General features: G+C 41.2%; 1 protein-coding gene across 6 annotated transcripts in view; it reads left to right on the top strand.

Moving 5' to 3' along the window:
* Positions 1 to 15,977: 15,977 nt before the first annotated feature.
* The window catches only part of LOC146521374 (coxsackievirus and adenovirus receptor-like), a 39,320-nt gene continuing 31,678 nt past the window's right edge, over positions 15,978 to 23,619 (top strand). For 2 of the 6 annotated variants that reach the window (XM_085155289.1, XM_085155288.1), the window contains exon 1: positions 22,737 to 23,609. In XM_085155289.1, coding sequence (XP_085011415.1) covers positions 23,402 to 23,609 — 208 coding nt within the window. In that variant the 5' untranslated portion in view covers positions 22,737 to 23,401. Of the gene's footprint in view, positions 16,047 to 16,590; positions 17,097 to 17,772; positions 18,136 to 18,373; positions 19,971 to 22,736; positions 23,610 to 23,619 lie in introns of those variants that run through there. The other 4 variants (XM_085155292.1, XM_085155290.1, XM_085155291.1 and 1 more) reach the window with 4 other exon arrangements.

The raw sequence follows: 23,619 nt of genomic DNA, 5'->3' as shown, positions 1-23,619 counted from the left end.
CAATGGGCACTCTCAACCTCCCATTATATTTAAGCATAACCCGTCTAAGTACCCTCTATGTTTGATGATACCACGCAGCCTCAGCGCCACCTCTTGCAGGTGCCACTGCTTCCTGATTTTCAGGACCTGGTATGCAGGCAGTTTGATCCCCTACAGCCCTGCATCATTGGTCCCCTGCCTGTAAGCGGTTTGCTGCTCTGCATGGCCAAGAGCAGATTGACTGTTGCCCCTTCCCCTGGTGGATCTGCCCCTGAACCCTCTGGTTGCCCTTTCGGGCTCCCTCCTGGGGAGGGCTGCATGCCCTAACAATGAGGGATGTCCTGTTGACTAAGTTGCACAGGGCAATGGTAACGCAGGCCTACCTCTCCAATTTGACAGCCATTTTTTCGCTTCATGTACGACACTTGGCTCGCCAGTTGCAGGCTAGTTTGGGGGACCTAGACGGCGTAGGGGAGCTGCTGTCTGCCTCCTCTCACCTAGCCTCGCTTATGAAAGAGCAGGCCACTGCTATGGGCTGTACTTTAGGCTCGTTCTGGGTAGCACGCCGCCACCTGTGGCTGTCTCAGTCCTGGCTCCATGTTGGACGACCGGGACTGCCTTATGAGACTGTCGGTTGACCCTTATGCCATGTTCAACCAAGGTGCGGCAGGCTACAGCTTAGTAGGTTTCACGAGGCCTGCGCAGGAGTTTGGACAGGGTGAGGAGGCCCAGGGCTTCTGTGCCTCAACCTGCCCCAGCTAGGGGCCCTGAAGCTCTTCCGCCCTAGCTGGAGGCCTTTCGTAGACTCGGCAGTCACGCCCAGGGCAGGTAGGGAGGATGTGGAGTCTCTCAGTCCTCCAGCCAACCCCTCCCTCCTGACATCTCTTGGAGCCAGGCCACCCAGCCCTATCCACAGAGCAGCGCAGGGTGGCCTGGTCAGCTCTGGGGGCGGACCCTTGGGTGGTTTCCACTTTGACCCAGGGTTATCGCCTGCAGTTTTGTCGCAGACCCCCTGTAACATAATGTCCCGACTTTTAACCCCGTGAGCAACCCGAAGCAGACCCTGGTGCTGCGGGAGGAACTGGTGACGCTTCTGGCAAAGGGGGCCATACAGGAGGTGGACGTTGGGGACCGCAAAGTCGGGGTTTTCTCCCACTACTTACTGGTCGCCAAGCAGGACAGGGGTCTTTGTCTCATTCTGGACAACAGGGGCCTCAATTGTTATCTCCGGCCCCGAAGTGCAAGATGTTAATGGTCCTCAGATTCAGGTTCGAGAGCAGATCTTCGAGTTCCGCACCCTCCTCTTTGGCATCTCCCTGGCACTCCGAACCTTCACCAGGTGTGTGGACACCACCCTCGCTCCTATGAGGCTGCGGGGCCTAAGGATCTTGAATTACCTGGACGACTGGCTGGTCTGCACCTCCTCAATAGAACAGTGCAGCAGCCATGTTGCCCTTCTGGTCTCCCATGCTCAGGTTCTGGGGCTCCGCCTGAATCCCAAGAAGTACAGGTTGGAATCACCTCAGAGTACCATCTTTCTAGGCATGTACCTGGACTCTGTCAGGGGCTTAGTGTCCCTCACAGCGGAACGGTAGCGGGTCCTCAGGGTGTGCCTGGACCACTTCAGCCTCCACTCTTGGGTGAACTGGGACTTGTGTCTCCGGCTCATGGGCCTGAATGCTGCAGTCCCAGCTAGAGGCAGGCAGAGCTGCTGTTACCTTGCGTTGGCTGGTGACTGCGATTAAGGCCATTTGTCTTGGTCGCTCAGCACTCAGTGACGCCGACACTGCTTTGATTTCGCGGTTCTTGAGGGGTGCCCAGATCGTACGCCAGGGTCCCCATTCCCCCCAGGATCTGGACCTGGTCCTTCGTGCCCTCCCTTCGAGCCTCTGGAAAAGGCAGAGTTGAAGTGGCTGCCGCTCAAGACCGCCTTTCTTCATCGGCAGAAAAATTAGTGAGTTCCAGGCGCTGTCAGTCCATGGTGAATGCTGCAGGTGGCTACCAGACGGTTAGGGGGTGGTCCTCTGGCCGAACCTTACCTTCTTGCCGTAAGTCCTCTCGGATTTCCACCTTCCCGAGTCTGTTGAGCTGCGGTCAGCTCCGACAGAAGGTTTGGACGGGGAGGAGGCGCAGCGTCTCTGGGCCCTGTGCCCCGTACAAGCACTGGCGCTGTACGTTGCACGTACTCAGCCAATTTGGACCATGGACCAACTGTTTGTCTTGTTCCATCCCAGGATCCTGGACAGGCCCCTGTCCAAGTCCCAGTTGTCCCGTTGGGTTGTAGAGGTCATCCGCCAGGCTTACTCCTCAGCAGCAATCCCTATCCCCTCGGGTGTGCGAGCACACTCAACACGTGGGGTGGCCACTTGTTGGGCCTTGTGGACAGATGCCTCCCTCTCCACAATTTGTGTGGTCGCCACGTGGTCCTCAGCCACCACTTTTACGTGGTTTTACCACTTGAACGTGGCAGCCAGCCCCTCTTTGGGAAGCGGGTGTTGGGTGCCCATCATTGGTAGCTGTCGTTCCCTGGTCTGCCTGGCGTCTTGAAGGCTGACCGAAAGCATCTGATCGGTTGCGGTATTTGCGTCTTGCAGGACTGGTTCAGGCCAGTCTTGCGGACTGATGCCTCCGCCCCCCGACTTGGCCTTCCATCTGGCAAGGCCCTGGCTGGGGTGGCGTGGATATACGTACATTTGTAAATAGTTCGTTGATAGTTTCACTCTGGGTTCGGTTGCACTTTTTCCTTGCGGGGTGTCTTACAGAGTTACCCCATACATATGGAATATGTAATGGAGTGGAGAGAGAGTCTCGATATAGCCATGACAAATTGTGCCCCTTTTGGCTCATTTGAAGGGCTGCTAACAGTTGCGGGAAGACATATGTCTGTAAAAAAGTAAACCAGTGTGTCTTTGGACACCTGTAATTAAAATGTGTTCAGAGGTCTCGGTGTCTGAATGGTTCCAGTTCAGCTCCATAACAGCAGCGTCCCTGGTTTGATTCCTATGTTTCAGCTCATATCTGCCTCTCTCACTGAGGGGGACGTCCACTACATGGAAATGGATTTGATTATCAACCAAACTACAGATCACTGAGAACAGAGGGCATCTTATTCCTCAGATTTTTATATAAAGATGTTTATAGAAAATACTGGATCATATTAAACCAATGGTTCATTTTTTTTAAAGGGACTATAGTGTGATTGTAGTTAGATTTCAAAATAACTTTATCAAGCATCATCATATCACAAAGAAAAAAGTGAGCCCCCCACCACTGTGTTTGAACCAATAGAAAGCTGTTGCTCAGAGGAAGAGGGCGGGCTTTACTTGGTGTCAGTGAGAGAAATGAAAAAAAAAGCTCAAATGAGTGAGAAGGACGATGAAGGAAACATCTGTGCTGTGTCTGCTCTGTAAGTAGAATCTCTGTGTTTGTTTGAAGTCTTGTACTTTGACTGTCTGCTCTCCTGATAACTGATGATGACATGAAAAACAAATCAGGCTGAATTCAAGTTCAAAACACCACGAGGACCAACTGCAGGTCTGAACTGACTCTTTATCTTTGCTCAGGAGTCGAGGAAACACAGCAGGCAGTGAAAAGATCAAATCATTCACTCATTATATCAACACAGCTGCACAGTGGACACATGACTTTACAGGGTTATTATAGTGAATATTTGTACATACTCGGAGTAGTCAGTGTACATGAGTGACCACAGTAAGTGCTGCATTTTAGATAAAAATTGGGATAGAAGATGGAGATGCCAAACTGTGTGAATACGTTTAAGTAGTAGATCATTTTTAAAGTATATACTCAGCATGTACATAATGATCACAATAAAAGCTGAGTCCACACTCTGTAAATACTTATGTCCGTAAGTTCCTCCAGAATTGTTGATTAAAACAATATAAAAATGTTATTTAAATTAGTTTTAACAGCACAGGTAGCAGAAAGGTGCAGTGGTTAGTGTGTTTGTGATACAGGCAAAGTGTGAGCCAAATCCAGAACTGGGCAGAAAGACTCATGTGAAAATGTGTTTTCTTTAAACAAAACAAAATCAGAGGAATTTTGGCACTAACTGACTGGGGAGAGAAAAAAAAAAAACACTAATATGGACTGCCTAACAGACAAGCAGGAGAGCACACAGACTGCAGGTGATCAGGAGCTGAAGAAAACTGAGGGCTTAAATAAAAACATGAGGCAATTAGAGAGAAAGGCCACAGCTGGTGAAAATGAGGCACAGGTGAACCGAAGCTAAGTAACTAGACAAGAGGAAGAAAAAGCTGAACACAATAAGGCACAAGCATAAAGAAATAAACACTAACACAAGAGACAAGACTGACTTCACACAGGAGATGCACAGAGACCAGACTCAGATTAACATCAGCGAACAAGGAACTAAGAACTGCAAACATAGACACAAAACTCAGAAGCATTCAAACTCATGACTAAATAATAAAACACTAGAATGTGAGCTACCTCATAAATCCAAAAATAAAATTTAAAACACTGTGTCAATGTCAGTATTTGTGTGTTTGTCAGCTGTTTGTGTGGAGTTGTTCTTTATGTTCACCTCAAATCAACCTGAGTGTCATTTCTCTTTAGTTCTGATCTCACTGCTGAGCTGTACAACAAACCAAGGTCAGTAACCTTCTTCTGTCACAGTTTAAACCTGAGAAATGCTCACTGATATGACCTGATTATGTTCATGCTTCACAATGGAGCTCACATATAAAACTGATGAAATGAAGGATAAGGATAAATAAATGTAAATCCTGTGTCACATCATCAATAAACACTAGTTTCCCAGTGCCACTGCCACCCATGCACTCCCAAGCCATCACACTATGCTTTGGATCATTATGGTAGAGGTTGATCTTGGTTTCATCAGTCTAAAGTACGTTTTTACAACTTTTTTAGATGATTTTTTTTAATTTAGTAAAGTCGAATCTAGTCTTCTTATACTTGAGGCTCATGAGTGGCTTGCACCTTTCAGTGAACCCTGTGGATTTACTTTCATGCAGTTTAGTTCTAATGGTAGACATAAAGAGAATGGTAGAAAATGCATTGTTCCCTCAGTTGGCTACTAAGGATTTATCCAGGTCTTTTTGCATTGCCTAGTTCACAAAGGCACTTTCTCAGATGTTTTTATGTTTTTTTTCCTTCTGCAGCTTAAGGGTAGCTTGATTCACCTGCATTGAGAGCAGCTTTAACTGCATGTTGTTGGCCCACAGCAAAATCTTCTAAATGCAAGCACAACAACTCAAATCAACTCAAGGCCTCATATCTTAACTGATAATATCTTAACTGATAATGACATAATGGAATTGCAATACCTGCCCATGAAATGAATAAATAAATCATTGTCTAGTTAATTTTTTGGTCACTCAATAAAGATGGTGGCAGATGTTAGGTAGCTGAAACTCGTAAACCCTCAAATGACAGCTGAAAGTCTACACAAGAAATGATCAGTTTTTCATTGTAACCCTCACAGCTCGTCTGACTGTGAGTCCCAGCAGTTCTCAATTATTTAAAGGAGACTTTGTGTCTCTGAGCTGTGAGGAGGACGACAGCTCTGCTGGATGGACTCTGAGGAGAAACACAAGCAAACAACAGAGGACTCAGTGTGGAACACATGGGTGGGGAAAACCAGCTGGTTCTTCCTGTACCATCACTATGGTGCCTCATGACAGTGGAGTTTACTGGTGTGAGTCCAGAGAGGGTCCCATCAGTAACATGGTTAAGCTGACAGTCACTGGTAAGCTGAGTGTGTGGAGTTAGTGTTGATGAAGCTGTGTGTAAATGGATGAAATGCTGTAGTTTGTCTCTGTGTTGAGGTGGATCAGTGATCCTGCAGAGTCCTGTCCTCCCTGTGATGGAGGGAGATGACGTCACTCTGCTCTGTAAAACAAAGACCACTCCCTCCAACCTCCCAGCTGCTTTCTATAAAGATGGCTCCCTCATCAGGAAGCAGCCTACAGGTCACATGACCATCCAGCATGTTTCCAGGTCTGATGAAGGCCTCTACAAGTGTGACATCAGCGGTCATGGAGAGTCTCCATCCAGCTGGATCACTGTCACAGGTGACACACTCACCTGTCTGTGTTTCTGCAGCTTTCAACATTCACAATGTGACGACAACTTAATGACTGTGTTTGCTTTGTTTTAGGGGAACACACCACCACACCTCCACCTACATCCACCTCTCCTCTTGTTCTCTCTGTGCTTTCATGTGTTGGATCAGTCTGTGTTGTGGTTCTACTGGTGTTACTGGTTCTGCTGGTGAGACGATGTGTTCACAGGAAACCTGAAGGTGAGACTCAGACTTCCTGATCTTTCATGTCTAAGTTTGTTTAGTTCACATTCATTATGATCACAGTAACAACTTTGTTAAATATAATCTATTCAAATAAATTAAATTCAGTTCTTTTTTTTATATATTTATAGTGCTGAATCTAAACAATGGGCTCAAGGCCCTTTGCAAGGTAAAGACCCTGTGATAAGAAATAATTTATTTATTTATTTTTTTTTTTAAAAAAACCCTGAAAAACCCAAAAGACCTCCTATGAGCAAATGCTTTGGTGACAGCGAGAAGGAAAAAAACCTCCCTTTTAACCGAAAGAAGCCAGGGTCAGGGAGGGGTGGCCATCTGCTGTGATTGGTTGACATGAGGGCATGAAGACAGGACAAGGGCATGTTGTGGAAGAGAGTCAGAGATTAACAATGAATAATAATTAATAATATTTAAATGCAGAGAGGTGTAAAAAACACATAGTTAGCTAAACAGACACAGAAACACTCAGTTCATCATGGGAATTTAGATTTTCAGCATCACTTTGAGACCAACATGGAAAACAGCACTGTTACATATTTTGTTTAATATGCACACTGAAGGACATAATCTGGTCAAAAATAACTACAAGGTTTCCCACAGACCAAGCCAAGCCAGTGGCACCAAGACTACACACCTGGTTAGATACCAAATATTTAGATATTTAATCCTTATTATTATTATTATTATGAGTTTGGATTGCTTCAGCAGATCAAGAAGAAAGTGAAGAAGACAATCTCATCACTCATGTCGTCATCAAGATATCAGCTCATCAAGAACAATCTGACAAAGAAAGACAAGGTAATATTATTAATATTTTCTTTATGGTGGGCTGTGGGTCATTGCCCTTGCATGTGAGATCAAAGCTCTGTTTTTAATATTCGTATTAATAATTATGTAAAGACTTTTACAAAAGAACTACTGAAAACCAATAACAATGATACAAAACCCAAAACATTACAGAGATATTACAAGGAGAATTTCATTTGAAATCTGCATCAAACATAGTTGCCCCACCTCAACAAGAGCCAATCGGCAGCTGAAACATACATTCTCTCTATCACCTTTTCTATCCCTTTGGAGAAGTGAGGCTCCATAAATGCTAAAGAGGTAAGTATTTCTCAGTTGCAGTGAATAAATAGAATAAATTGTAGAAAACTAAACAGCAGAAAGAAGAGAAATAACAATTTAACATAAACCAGTGACACACTCCAGGGCCTGAACAACCCAGGAGGTCCTCCTTGGATGAGGCTGTCTAGTGATAATGGACGAAACACCTGATGAATCCAAGGTCCACTACTGACGATGTGTCCCAGCTCTTAATATAATCTAGATCGGATCTCTAATCTCTCCCCCCCCCCCCCCCCCCCAAAAAAAAAAAAAAAAAGATGAGGCACACAACGATGTGTGCTGCTGGTGCCTTTCCACATAACAGCCATCCCTCAAGATTGCCTCAATTTAAAGCAATGCATTATCAGGGAGTAATGGAACATGTACTGGTGTTACATATTGAAAATACAAAATATGAGTATCTGTATTCCGATACCCTTTAAAAAGGTGGTATTTAGAATACAGTTACTTTGTTGAAATAAAGGGATTACACGGCGGTCTTTTCCTGTTTCATATGTTAGTCTGTCCCCTCTCTATTTCTGGTAATTCCACGCCGGTGGAAACCCAAACAAAACGCGCATTAAGAGGCTCTAAAGCCTGTGTCTTAATCTCACGGCCCATGTCACCTCTACTTTAAAAATATTTAAAAAATATTTAACATGAAGTGAATAGGCAGTGTTACAGGCATTGCCCTAAAGATTGTAGCCTCATGGGCAGTGTAGTCCGTGCTGCAGGGAGAATGGACTGCTGTACCCGTTATGTGTCTGTGAGCGAGGGAGGGAGAAAAAGGGGAGTGGAAAAGTACGAGTTGTCACCGAGCAGAAACGGTAGATGCAAGCATGTAAATATAATAATAACCACTGCAGCCAAGAAGAGAGCCTGACGAGCCCAGTTGTAAGTAAGATATTAAGACTCGACTGTACACCGTGTTCGTGTTTTCCTCCAAAAACAATAAGTTCCATTGGAGCAGCCTTTCAACGCCTCTCTCTGTCTCTCGCTAGCAAAGTTGACCCAGACAACAAAGTAAAGCTAGTTTTCGGCTATGAGCCCGACACGGACCCCACCGTATTAGCCAGAGGTCCCTTTACTACGGTTCGGAGCCGCGGACCTGTTTTATATACGTGTGGAATAGTTTTCTATACGAGATCGCTGCAAAAAGTTACCTAATGTCCACCTACTGTTACTTATTTTATATTAAGATTTAAAAATCTAGTTGGTATTAGTATGGCGAGTATCCTTCAGTAACAGTAATAAATCACTTTTATTGAATCAACTAACTTAACCAGGTCAGCTAAGGACACTGGTAAAGAAATTTCTAAAATAACAGGCCTAGAGGGAGTTGGAGCTGACAACAGAGACACAGAGGAGAAAATTTGTTCCTCATATTACTGACTTTTTTAATGAAGAAAGAACAAACATTTTCACAATCTTCATTCAAAGTAATTGGGACAGCACGTGGAGCAGGAGCAGTGTTATTGGATGGTGTTAAATAACACCTTGGGGGTTACCTTTGCTCTTAGAAACTAGGTCTGAGAAATAGGCAGTAAAATAGGCTTTAACTGTTTCAAAGTTCTCCAGACTGTAAAACCACAGCAGCAACTTCCTGTTGTTGATTACAGTTCATCCATCACACATGAACGTTCTCACCGAGGTGTTTATTGGTTTGTCTAATAAAAGTGTTCATGTTGTGAGAATGTGTTTGCTTTGTGCTCTGTGGTGAAGAGTGTCAGTCTGCAGTGGAAAAAGATGGCAGCTTTGTGGTCGTCCACCTGCATCTTTCTCAGAAACACCCCACAGTTCTTTGTGGTCACTCAGTGTTTCACAGCAGAGGTGTTAAGATGAGGAAAAAAACTGTACAAAGATGCTGCGGTTTATAAAGCAGAACATCAGTGGCATGTAGCTCCTCCTGTTCATGATACATCACAGTTCTCAGGTTACTGAACCGTGTGAAGAACAGAAAGAAAGTTTTACATGTTCTTGTAATTTGTTCACTTTATTGGACAATAAACTCCACTGGTAAGTCACACAAACAGTGTTGGGGGGGGACAACTTCAAGGTTCAAGGTTCTTTATTTGTCAAATGCATAGTTATACAAGTATAACACACAGTGAAATGTAACCTGACACGCTCCTCGAAAAAGGGGGGTGAGGGGGGTAGAGGAAGAACATTATATATATAATATATACATTATGTGAATGTGCAGTAGTAGCATGTATGCAGCAAGCATGTGAATTCTGTACATTAAGTGAATTAAATAAGAAAAGACAATCTGACTATTTTTCAGAATAGACAATTTAATCTGGTAACAAATGTGACCCTTGCAATGGCCAACTGTCATGGACTCTCGTGATGAAACATTAGAAACAGTAAATATGTTTTACTGTGTGTAGCTGCACTGGTGTAGTTGTTGTACCTTCATTCTTTTTGTTTTCATTTTGCAGAAATGTATTTTGTAGTTGTGGTCTACTCAGCAGTGAGAAGTGAAGACGTGAGTTATGGACAAAAAACCATCAGAACAAGCAGGCCCAGGTACAGCTGCTCTTTATCTTTGACTTTGCATAGAGACAAGCTAGCTGCTAAACCTGTTTGCATCCATCATGCTAAGATAAGCTGATGAAACCTCATCCTGGATCAAATTCAAACCTCTGACCCAGTTGAACTGGGACTGTGTGATGCAGAGAGGTGGAGATTGGAGGTCTTGATTGAACTACCAAGCTTGTAATCATGTTTCCTGCTGTTTGAACTGTGTGTGTTTGTGTTCAGACTTTAAATCAGAGCCAGACGTCGTCTACTCTTTACTGAAGTAGTCCACCAGTCCAACCACTGCATCCAGCTGCTGTTCTCTAACTGGTCCCCCCAGCACCTCAGACCAGAGTGAATAAAAAGAAAACACATTTTTAGATGTTTTATATAATTTGTTTGTGTATTTTTTATTGGAACATTTAATATTTTGTATTTGAGGCTAAATCAGTAATGTGCAAAAGGCTTATACACCAGTAAAGATGAATTAGTGATACGTACGAAAGTGTTCAGTAACAAACACAATGTAGTAATAAGTTAGAAGAGATGGCGCAGAAATCTGTGCCATCTCTTCTGGTTAAAAGAAAAAAAACACACAAACATGGACGAGTTAGCCAGATTTGTACTAAATAAATTAGCTGGCAGTGGACAGACGCAAAGACATCAATATTTACAGTCTTGTGAAATAAAGAATGTGTTTTTGTGTAGATGCCTTGTGTCAACTTTCTCAAATATGATTTAAGAGTTTAATTTCAAAATTGAAGTGATTTTTTTTTTCTTAATATGGCCCTTATACTCTGTCATAACAGCACGACAGCCGTACTAATCTATTGATTAACATAACACAACAACAAACATAACAATTTGTACTCCTGTGATTTGGCTGGGAGCATCTTAGGAAAACTGAATTCTGATACACTGTGATACTCAGTTCTTCTTCTGTTCTGCACAACATAGGACATTAACAAAAGGTGCATATTGTGCAATATTATACCCAGTGCATTAAGCATAATTTATGATCCCACAAATGTGTCTTTTCTTTTCTAAATAATCATATTTATTATAAATGTGCAATGTTTCACTTTTACCTTATGGTGGCAGTGGTGTCACACTGAATTCATTAATATTTAGCCCTCCACACCATACAGAATACTAAGAGGGAAATGCTTTAGAGTGGATTCAAAAGTTGTTTGTTAAATAAGTAAAATAATGCTGTTTCTGATTCCAGTGAGTTGGAATAATTTGTAATTAGCAGTCACAAATGATCCGATAAGCATCATCTGGAAAGTTTAATGTTGATGATTTCTAAATACAAAATATTTACAAAATATATACAAAATAGAAATATAAATTATCTATATAGCACATTTAAAAAACAAAGTTTGCCCAAAGTGCTGTGCAAACAAAAGACAAAACTATTCGCATTAAAACACTCACATAAAAGTGTGAAAAGCATATCAACTCACACCAGTCTAAACACTACTGAGAGAAAAAGGTGTGTTTTCAGAAGAGACTTAAAAACAGGGAGCAAAGGTGCCTGTCTAAAATTTAAAGCTAACATATTCCAAAGTTAGGGAGCCATGATTGAAAAAGATCGTTCTCCTCTAAGTTTCAGTTTGGATTTGGGACAACCAAAAGCAGCTGGTCGGCTGATCTGAGGGGAATGTAAGGCTGAAGTACCTCAGAAAGGTATGGAGGAGCAAGATCGTTTAGGCATTTATAAGCCAACTTTAATACTTTCAAATTAATTCTCTGTTTTGTTTTCATTGAAGCTGTAAAAATTTCTGAGCCATCCAAGCCTTGACATCTCCAAGGCAGTTTAAAAGGAGTTCGCATCTCCACCGCCATCTGCATCTTGGGTTCCACAACATGACTGCTGCCCCCGTGACATATAGTACTTTTTCCTTTTGGGAAGGTACCATCTGTGCAGTCTGCAATTCTGTTGAAGGAAGATGGTGAATCTATTTAATTATTGTAGAAAAATAATTGATTTATGTGCATTTGTTTTACATGTGTATTAAAGTCAATTAAGCACTATGAGGCGGAGGGTGGGGGGTGGCCTATTTTTTTGCTGAGAGTTGGCAACCCTATTAGTCAGGTTGTTTAATATTTCCACTAAGTACTGTTTAGAATACCAGAATATGAAGGATGGTGTTGGTTTAAGTTTATTAGATTGATGAGTGTTGCTGAACTATGAAATATTTTGGGTGCAGTGTATTTTTTGCATACAGGTATAACAGATTAGATTTTGTGTATGACCTTATACAAATGCAGCAAGATATAAAAAAAGTGTTATTGATTACAAAATACACTATATTGGATTCATATCAGTATCAGCAGATATCCAAGTTTATGATATCAGTATTGGACATTAAAAAGTGGTATCGTGCCATCTCTAGTTCATATACCAGCTGGGAGCTGATTTAGGTGACAAGAATTGTCAGGAACAAAACACTAACACAACTGGCAACACTGGCATCATCTTGGCCATCTTGGATTTCTTTTAAATGCAACCTAACCAGCTATGTTAGCTTTACTGACACATGAAGTCGCTTCACTGTCAGATGTTTCATGAACACAAAATAAAAATGGAGAAGGAAAGAAACTTTGTGTTTTCATTTTTTGATGTCAGATCATGTGATGCGAAACAAAGCACACAAAGTCCATCTGTACAATAAACAAGCACTCACTGCTGAACCAGTTTAACCAGGATACTGACACACAGACACACAGACACACAGACACACACAGACATTTTCCACCAACACAAAGCTACTGAGTATTTGATGAATAATCAGAATATCAAGTCATTAGTTTTGAGGTGAGGAGACATTATGTTGGAAACTTCCATCGGCCTTTTTGTTTTACTTTGTAAGCAGCCACATTTCCCACATTTCCCACACGGTCATATGAGCCTTCAAAGTTTCCCAGAATGCACTGTTTTAACCTGAACTTGTTTCTGTTCCTCACAGATGGTTCAGTTTATTAAAACCGTAAAACTTTGAAGATTGTGTCTCTAGATTGTGACAGTTGTAGTGCTTGCTGTAAAAATGATTAATTTGAATGCAGCTTTTCACAGAACTTAAATGGGATTTTTAGTATTTCGTTTTTTAATCTTGAAGTTTTCATATCTTATGAAGTTATGAGGGAAACAATCATAAATGGTTAATGGACTGGTTCTTACGCAGCACTTTTCTACTCTGAGTGTGAATTCCAGGATGTAGACAACACCAGGAACAGAGTAAGTGTTTGGTTTATATTTTCCAGATCTGCTGGATTTATGATTAATGTGTTGTTGTTTTATTTTGAGCGTTCACTCTCTTGTTTTTGTCTGTTGTGTGCTAAGAATTGTGTTGTTTTTGAAAATAACTGTGTTCTTTAGGTACATGTGACATCTTCTTTTATTCATTAGAACAAGTTGTTCCAAATTCACGTACACTAAACAGACAGGATGTTGTTTCTACACATCTACCTGTTTTACTGAGACAAGTTCACTTCCTGTTACTTTGTAAATGTAGAAGACAGGACTGTGGTTTCTAAAATGCTGCTATGATCTTCAGTGGATTAACAGATTGGATACCAAAGGTTGACGAAGTTCTTCTAAGTTCAACTAAGTCGCTCAAACACAGATCAGAGTAAAGCAGACATTCCTCTGTTATCTCGTTGTGATAATCTGCTTTGTTGTAAATGTCTGTGTCTATTTGGTATTTTCACTGAAGAACAGAATTTGAGTTTCAATCTGACTAAGATTAAATTAAAGGGTGAAAATACCAAATAAACACAGACATTTAGAACAAAGCAGATTATCACAACGAGATAACAGAGGAATGTTTGCTTTACTCTGATCAGTTTCTGTTTGTTGGTGTTTTTTGTGTTTGTGTCTGCAGGCAAGATTTAACTGTTAGGAGTAGGTAGTTTTTGTTTGTTTGTTTATCCCAGGCCCACAAAGGAATAAAATCGTTTTAGGATCTTTCTAGCTATTAACATAACTTTTAAATTCAAAAGAGTAATCATAGAAAAGATAAACATAAAATATAGACTTCACCTGCAAATAGTCTTTCAGCTCTTGACCAAAGTAAAGGTGGAATTACACATTATTACTCTGCTGCTTACAAAAGAACTTGCCTTTTGTGAAGTTATTCACCAGGAATTGCTACTGCAGCCTCAGCATACCTGCTTCTCACAGCCTTGAGCTACAATGTGTTTCTATTTTATTTCTACAGACTGATTAAATTAAAAAACACCACCCAAAATAATTCCCTGACAAGCAAAAGACCATAAAATGTTTCCTATCCAATCTTCAGTTACTGTCAGCACAGAGAAACAAAGTTAATATGTAATCGTTTGTTTCTCTTTCTTACATTTTAAATTCTCTTCAACTTTCATCGAATTTTCCCTGCTGGATTTAAATGATCATGTTGACATATTTCTGTCTATGTTCTCACCTCAGAGGAGGAAAAGTAAACTGAGAAATAATCAAGATGATCATTTCAAAGGAGTTACTGATCATTTAATTCATTAGAAGAAAAATATATGACACTTAAGTTGTTCAAATATTTAGTTTAGTATGAGAACAAAAACTAAAAGAGAAAAAATGAAAGTAGAGTTTTTAAACCATTTTGATTGTTAGACACGCAGAGATAAACACAGGAATGTTAGCTTTGATATGAAGCTTTGAAATGACTTTACATCCAAACAGACGACGAGAACAAAACAACAGAAAGAAAAATAATGGAGCTGCAAGTTCAAATAGAGCTGATGAATGTGCTGAACACCAAAGAGGAAATCTGATATGATTCACACACAGACACATGATTTTACTGCTGAACCAGTCTGACCAGGATACTGACACACAGCTATTTACCATCAACACAGTGGTGCTGAGGAGCTGATCAATAATTTAATCATTGAATAAATGACCCTGATTTATTGGTTTTAGATATGTTGCATTTGAAAAGAATATTTAAGGTTTGTAAAATCTGTTTGTTTTTTTTAAACTGTCATGGTCCGCGGCCCGGTGTCCAAGGAGCTGATAGGATGCCCACGCCCACGGGTGTGGCTGTCGACTCCACACCTGCATCCCATCCCAGGCGATCAGGTGGACCATTTAACCCAGCTCAGCCAGCTGCTCCACGCCAGTCCGTTAGTCGCCTCTCAGCGGTAACATGCTTCCACGTGAAGGCGGTTGCGAAATTCTCTTTTGCTGGAGCAAACGCTAATCTTGTGCGCTTAGGTAGCAGCTCGGCGTGTTTGGAGCCCTCACCTGCCTGTCTTCCTGTCCGACTGGAGTGTTTGGATCACTACCGGCACTCGTCTCCTCTATTCACCTGGAGCTTCCCCGCGGACCCTCCCTCTGGTTCCCACGGCCCCATTTGGACCGTAAGATTAATTCTCTACCCACGTATGCTTTTTTCTCCGTTCCCCTCTTCCTCTTTCTATTGCAGCCTCCCACAGTCCCGATTACGGCGTTCCTGAGTTATTTCCCGGTCCCTTAGTTTTCTAGTTACCTGGCGTGTTTTCCTTTGACCCTTCCGGGACACCCTTAGTTAAAATAAAGGTTTGTTTTTTTTTGCGTGCACCTTGGCGTGTTGTCTCTGCTTCTGGGTCCAGCTTGTGTGCTGAACTACAGTTCATGACAAAAACCCTCACACACTGACAGAAATCACGTTCTGTCTTCAGACTGTGATGGGTGGAGTGGGTTTCCAGCCCCCACCCGTGTGTACTTCAAGGACCTGAAAACATTTATTGTATTTCAGAGTTTCATTAAGATATTTGACAGAAAGATCAGCTGACTGAGGGCTCAGAGTCAGCTGTGACTTTGTATTTGTGGCATTTGTTTGTCAAATATGTGAACTCACAGCTGATAGGTGGAGGAATGTGGTTGCTAAGGTGACGCTGTGGTTGCTGATGTCAATATAAGAGATGAGGATCTACATAAAACAGCTGACAAGGAAATACAGCTCAGTTTGTTCTCTGGATGTTTAGTACAGAGGTCCATTTTTATTTATTTTACTTTTTTGCTCGTTACATTTTTTTAAATGTTTTCACAATTTTTTTTTCATCATGATGATCAGAAAAGACAGAGGATTTCAGAGATTCCTTCAGAAGAACAGTAAGTGTTTAAAATGGAGTTTTTAAGGACAAATGTGGACAAACTTGTTTAGCACAGAAGTTGATGTTTATTTATTAATTAATTTTAACTTTTTTGCTCTTTAAATTTCTTTTAATATTTATTATTCATTTTTTTTCCAACATGATAATCAGAAAAGACTTTCAGGATATAAGATTCCTTCAGAAAAACAGTGTTTTATAATTATATTTTTGAGTGTTTTGTCACTGTATACATTTCAGTGTTACCACCCACCTACAACCTGGCTTTATTTCTTGTTATCAATAGAAACCTTCATATTATTGTGCCAGAGAACTATTAACCAATAAAATATAAACACTGGTGCATAGGTTGCAGTCTGCACTTTCAACACAAGCTGAAATGTTGTTTCACTGTCATCTTAAATTTTTCAGGTGATTTGGAGGTGTGACCTGTCCTTGACCCCAAAACTACAGTGGCACTAGGGGTGGCAGGTGCCACTCCATGCCACCTCTGTAGACCCGCTCCTGAGTTTGCATTGGTATTGTTTACATTTTAAGGCATATTACACATTGTAAAAGATGCATATATGTAAAGAAATGCATTTGATTTTGCCACCCTAAGAACATTTCACAACATCCAGCCCTGTATACTGATAAGCTTTTTGTTCAGTGTATACAAACAGCTGTAGCTACATAAAGGCAGCAGCAGAGACTCAGTGTCTTATAATGAGAGGCTGCTTTCTCCTATTATCAGCACAAACGTCAGTTATGACGTATCATTTGTAATCGTCCTACAGTCCGTCTGCGTCAAACTAACGCGACTATGAGACATCGGAAGTCTGAACGAGTGACTGAACGTAAAATGTTTCAGCTTTTTTAAACCTCAATGTTAACCTCATGTAGTCAAGTTTTAACTCGGGTTCGGTTATTCACTTAAAATACCAACAAACTCAACATTTACAATAATCTAAGAGTCAGATCAGCAAAAACAAAAACCCGGAAATGTTTCCTGTAACTGCGTCGCTCTGCTCGACTTTGCTGATTGTCGGTTTCTTCGTGTTTGTCTCTGCAGGTGAGGTTTATAAACCAAACGGTGTTTCCCTCTGAGATAAAGAGGAATAAACTTCAGTCTGGTTTACATGTTACTTCCCAAACAATTAGTTTCATATTGAATCAGTTTGTTTTGTTTGTGACGGCATCACGAGGTCTGGTGGTGTCTGTGTGGATTTAACCGCTTGGTCAGCGGTGCAGTTTGCAGCACAGAGACAAAGAAGTGTAAGATGTTTGTCACTGATGTGTTGTAGCTTCAGGAGTCAGTATAAGTATAAGAGCGGATCTACAGACGCGGCATGGAGTGGCATGTGCCAATCTAAAATGGTTTTTTTCACCCCTAGTGCCACTGTGTAGTTTTGTAGATGACAACACTATGCAATATTGCTTATGCAGCTACAAAGCTTTTTGTTCAGTGTATACAAACAGCTGTAGCTACATAAAGGCAGCAGAGACTCACAGTGTCTTATAATGAGAGGCTGCTTTCTCTCACACTTTATGTTCACTTATTATCAGCACATGTTTCACTGTATAAATGAAATGTTTATATAACACACATTGATCCATTGATCTTATTTATTTTATATAATGCTACAAGCAGTGAATGTGTGTACTCCACAATGTGATTGGCTGCTGCCTAAGTGAATAGTTGTACTTTGACCTTTAACCTCTCTGCTCTGTGTTGTTTTCTCTTTCAGGCCAGAAAATCATCAGAGCTGTGTCTGGACAGGACGCCACTCTGCCATGTCGAGCTCCAAACAACAGCAGCAGCATCTCAGTTGTAGAGTGGAGCAGAGCTGACCTGGAAGATGAATATGTGCTTTTGTACCGGGATGAGCTGTTTGATCCAGAAAACCAGCATCCATCTTTTAAGAACCGGGTGGATCTGAAGGACAGACAGATGAAGGATGGAGACGTGTCTTTGATTCTGAAGAATGTGATGATTAATGATAATGGGACATACAAGTGTCAGGTCTTCATGACAGGAACAAACATGAGGAAGAGAGCAAATCTAGTTAGTGACCCCATCAGCATCATCTACCTAACAGTTGATCCTCCAGGTGAGTGAGTAGAGTTGAGTGTGTGTGTGATCAGAGGTGAAGCTGCTTCCTGGTTGTTGATGTTTGTTTCTAAAGATGTTGTTGATGAGACTTTGTAGAAAGCAGCTGGTCTGAGTGATGTGATCAGAGTGCAGTAGATAATGTCTGACAGCAGTTTGAAGAGGAAATGGATTCTGTTCTGTTCTTCACTCATCACCTACCTGACAGCTGACACCTCACACCTGTTTCTCACCTGCAGGTCACACAGGACCATCTGTTGTACTGATCGTCGGTCTGAGTGTTTCTGCTGTGCTTCTTGTTGCTGTTGTTGGATTTTTCATCTACAAAAAACATAAACAGCAACACAGTCAGGATTCATACCAGCCTCCTGTTACACTTTAGCTGATTTGAAATATCTCTGAGCTTCTTACATGGTGATGCTGAATAAGAGAAGTCTACATTACTAACCAAAGAAGCAGGAGTAAGTCTGACTGAAGAAACCTGAACACTAGAGTCCAAACAGAAAACCAGAAGATTTCTTCATTCCAAAAGAGATCCACAGCAGAGACAATGTTTGAATAAAAAGCTAACTGTCCTGCAAGTAAGAGGGAATAAAAATAAATAAACATTATTAAAAGTTGCAGGTTAAAAATAAATAAATTTTATTCTCCAGCATATGTGTCGGAGCCCCAAAAAATCAGACCTAAAGTGATCCAGGAAGGATCAAAGACATTTTAATCTGCACGCTGAGAAGTTGGCAGAAGATACTGAATAATGTTGGAAAAAGTGTTAAAGCCTTTACTGTTTTTAAAATGTTATTTTGAATCTATTTCCAACACTGAGCATTTTTCACTTCTGATGTATTGAACAATTGTTAAATTATTAATAATAGCAGTAATATTAGTAATCGCTTTGATGATGTGTGATAAATGTTTCAAACACAGGTTTTCATCATTTGCACGTTTGGTCTGAGGCAGCTAAATTAGAAAATGAATGTCAGATTTGTGTTTGTGGTTAGCCGCTCATATCAGTTTAACATGTTATACTCTTTACATTTCTGTGGACAGACATGAGTTCATATTTTCAAACAATAATTAAAACATCTTAAAATAAATACAAAAACATTTTATTTCAGTTGACGTCAGGAATTGTTTGTAAAGTCATATTTGTTCTTTCAGGTTTGAACCAAATGAATCCTCATGTGCAGATAAACTGTTACTTAATTACAGACACTAACTGATCAATCATCAGTCCGATGGTGCTCATTTGGCAACTATAACTGAATGGATGTTCTGACAGTGTCATGAAACCAAAGACAGAAGTGTAACAGTCAGATGTTTCCTCTGATCTGTGTTTTGTGTTTTTTGTGATTTATTGAACTTTTCATCGAATGAACACTTGTGGTGTTTGTGTTCTGGTTGTTACTGCAGTGGAAATATTTCAAGAGCTAATAAATTTTTTACCTAAATAGTACTTTTTAGGGGTTTTTTTGAGTCTATTGATGTGTTTTCTGTGGCTGTAAAAGTTTGTTTTTTAATATCTCTTCTTCTTCTCCCTATTGACATAATTGATGCAGAGTTTATCTCAGCTGGCGTCCAAATAGATCATAGAAATCATCCAAGAATATCACTCAAACAACCCTGAGGTTTATTTTGTCATCACTCTGAGGTCCCATCAGAAGACCAATAAGTGTTTTAAAATGAGTGCTTTCTCGTAGGGGGTCATATGATTGTTGGGTTTTTCTCTGCATCTATTATTGTACGATCTACTGTACAATGTAAAGCGCCTTGAGGCGACTGTTGTTGTGATTTGGCGCTATACAAATAAATAAAATTAATTCCAGTTCAGCTCCATAACAGCAGCGTCCCTGGTTTGATTCCTGTGTTTCAGCTCATATCTGCCTCTCTCACTGAGGGGGCATCCACATACACACACACACACTAACCACTAACTCTATTTGAACCAATAGAAAACTCCTGCTCAGAGGAAGAGGGCGGGCTTTACTTGGTGTCAGTGAGAGAAATGAAAAAAAGCTCAAATGAGTGAGAAGGACGATGAAGGAAACATCTGTGCTGTGTCTGCTCTGTAAGTAGAATCTCTGTGTTTGTTTGAATTCTTGTACTTTGACTGTCTGCTCTCCTGATAACTGATGATGGAGGAGAAGACATGAAAAACAAATCAGGCTGAATTCAAGTTCAAACACCACGAGGACCAACTGCAGGTCTGAACTGACTCTTTATCTTTGCTCAGGAGTCGGGGAAGCGCTATAGAGGATATCCTTTGTATATTTGTTGTAAACATTATAACCAAGGTAAAAGCTGAGCCCAAACTGCGTAAACGTGTTTGTCAGTAACAAAGTTCCTCCAAAAAAGTATAAAAAGATTTTAAAATTAGACCTAAGAACACAGGTAGCAGAGAGGTGCTGTGGTTAGTGACTGTGTGATGCATGCAGAGCGTGGACTCAGCAGACAGACTGAAGACACAGCTTTATTAGATGGAAACTGTCAAGTATAAACAAAATATAAGGAAGACTGACTGAAAAAAACCAAACAAACATGGATTAACTGATAGACAGGAAATCACACAGCATGAAGCAGATCAGGATAAGGACTAATTAAAGGGGATTGATTCAAAATTAGGAGTTAAATATACACATGAGACATGTTTGGTTAACTGGTGATTCTAAACCAGCTGTAGGTGTGAATGTTAGTCTGTGATGGATGGATGACCTTTACACACCCTGGGAAAACTGGAAGGGATGGATGATGATGATGATGATTATGATACTTCCAACAGCAGCTTTTTAGCTGTTGATCAAACTTTATTGAAACATTGATTTGTCTCTGTTATGACCCAGCTCTGCTAGGGAGTCAGAGGAGTTAAAAAGTTTTGTTACAAAAAGCTAAAGAATAATAGAGGCATTTACTACAAATAAATAACCAATGCAAAAACAACTTGCTTGCTTAAAGCCTGTAGAAATCAAAACTAGCCTCACAGGTTGTAACACAACCAACATTATTCAAGATCACAATTTAGACAAGGCTCACAGAGAGAAGCACAGACTGCACACTCAGTTTTAAACAGCAGCGCCTGAATCAATGCTCTTCATTGCATTGCTCTTCAGCATTGTAAAGACACGGGTGTGTCACATCAGCCATTGATTGGTCCCTATTTTTGGAGTAGCAAACCACAGGTTCCCAGTCAGCCAGTCATCTGTGGGTGTTGCCACACTTGAATTTGCTTGAAGGCAGGCTGGCACACTTCTTCCAAGGCCAGGGGCTGTAACAGTCTAGTGCCATGTCCTAATTCAGAGGCTGCATCCTTTGAGGGGCGCATTTGAAGACCAATCACGTCACAGTGACGCGATGAAGACTGTCCAAATTCGAGGGCTGCTTCAAATGCATCCTTCATTTCCTCGGATTTGAAAGATGGGTCAGGTTTATCCTTCGTGGCCCAACCTATCCCAGAATTCATAGTGCGAGCCAATTCCAGTTCCCAACAATGGCGGCAGCTACTTAGTTTTAATATTACTTGTATTTCTCTTTTCAACACTTTATTAATTGAAGTAGCCATTGGCAGTAGCAATGGCATAGGCAAAAGAGTTTGTTTTGTGACCCAGAAAGAATATTTCAAACTTTTAACATATTTTCAGGCGAGAATGCAGATGTGTAAACTTCAAATATCTGCTCGGTTTATCAAGACATCACATATTTGCAAAAGTACTCCGACTTTTTCGGAGACATCTTTACCCGCCAGCTCAATAGCTAGCTGGAAAGTAAAGGCTCACTAGAGCCGGTGAGAACACTGGACTCCCGGCACATCATTTTCAGATCCCAGGTCTTTCACTACTCAGGTTAAACACGATATATGTTAGATAGATGTCACTTAGATAACTTACAAATGTTATTGTTTGGCTTTTTTCAGTGTTTTATTTGTTCCCGAGTAATTTGACAGTAGTGATGCATATCTAAAGGCTAGGCTGTCCCATTTCGAAGGACCTGGTCCATGTAGACCGCAAAGTCTGGGTCCTCAGGAAGATACACCCCCCAAATTGGGACATATTAAACATCTGTTTTATGCCATTTCCTTTATTTTGTCTTCACAACTCCCAGATCCTAGTTCTCTCCATTTTCCTTATTTAATTTTTTTTTCCTTCCAGTGTATCCAAATTGCGCAGTCATGAGGAGTTGTCTGATTTGGGGAGTTTCTCAGCATTATTGTAGGGTCTTCATCGTACAAAACAAAGAACTTTCAGCCGACCGTTGTTGTGATTTGGCATTTTAAACAAAATAAAATTGAACTGAATTTAATTTAAGTCAATATATGGTGTGAGGATTAACCATTTATAAAGGAAAAAATGTTTAAAATACACTCAACTGGCAGAGAGTGCTGTTGTTCTTTATGTTCACCTCAAATTAACCTGAGTGTCATTTCTCTTTAGTTCTGATCTCACTGCTGAGCTGCACAACAAACCAAGGTCAGTAACCTTCTTCTGTCACAGTTTAAACCTGAGAAATGCTCACAGATATGACCTGATTTGGTTCATGATTCACAATGGATCGCATATATAGAATTTTCATTTAATTTCATTCAATTCAATTCATTTCAAACTTCATGTGCTTAATATGTTAATATAACACCTCAAGGTGTTGAGGTGTTGTCACACTTGAAGCATCCACACTGACAAGGATGCCTCCTGGGTGAGGTGTCCCGGGCATGTCCCAGAGGGAACAGGCCCTGGGACAGACCCAGGTTTGGGCTTCTCTGCTTAGGCTGCTGCCTCTGCGACCCAGCCCTGGATATGCAGAAGAGGATGGATGGATGGATAGACTTGTAAAAGATGTAAAATCTCAGAAATAAAATAAATGAAGTCAAACAAATCATCAGTTTTTCATTTTAACCCTCACAGCTCGTCTGACTGTGAGTCCCAGCAGCTCTCAGTTCTTTAGAGGAAACTTTGTGTCTCTGAGCTGTGAGGAGGACGACAGCTCTGCTGGATGGACTCTGAGGAGAAACACAAGCAGACGACAGAGGACTCAGTGTGGAAGTACATGGGGAAAACCAGCAGGTTCTTCCTGTAACACCTCTATGATGCTTCATGACAGTGGAGTTTACTGGTGTGAATCCAGAGAGGGTCCCATCAGTAACATGGTTAACCTGACAGTCACTGGTAAGCTGAGTGTGTGGAGTTAGTGTTGATGAAGCTGTGTGTAAATGGATGAAATGCTGTAGTTTGTCTCTGTGTTGAGGTGGATCAGTGATCCTGCAGAGTCCTGTCCTCCCTGTGATGGAGGGAGATGACGTCACTCTGCTCTGTAAAACAAAGACCACTCCCTCCAACCTCCCAGCTGCTTTCTATAAAGATGGCTCCCTCATCAGGAAGCAGCCTACAGGTCACATGACCATCCAGCATGTTTCCAGGTCTGATGAAGGCCTCTACAAGTGTGACATCAGCGGTCATGGAGAGTCTCCATCCAGCTGGATCACTGTCACAGGTGACACACT

This window comes from Neolamprologus multifasciatus, chromosome 3 (genome assembly GCF_963576455.1).
Source record: "Neolamprologus multifasciatus chromosome 3, fNeoMul1.2, whole genome shotgun sequence".
NCBI lineage: Eukaryota > Metazoa > Chordata > Actinopteri > Cichliformes > Cichlidae > Neolamprologus > Neolamprologus multifasciatus.
The sequence above is the reverse complement of the archived record's forward strand: the minus strand, read 5'-3'. Positions and strand labels throughout refer to the sequence as shown.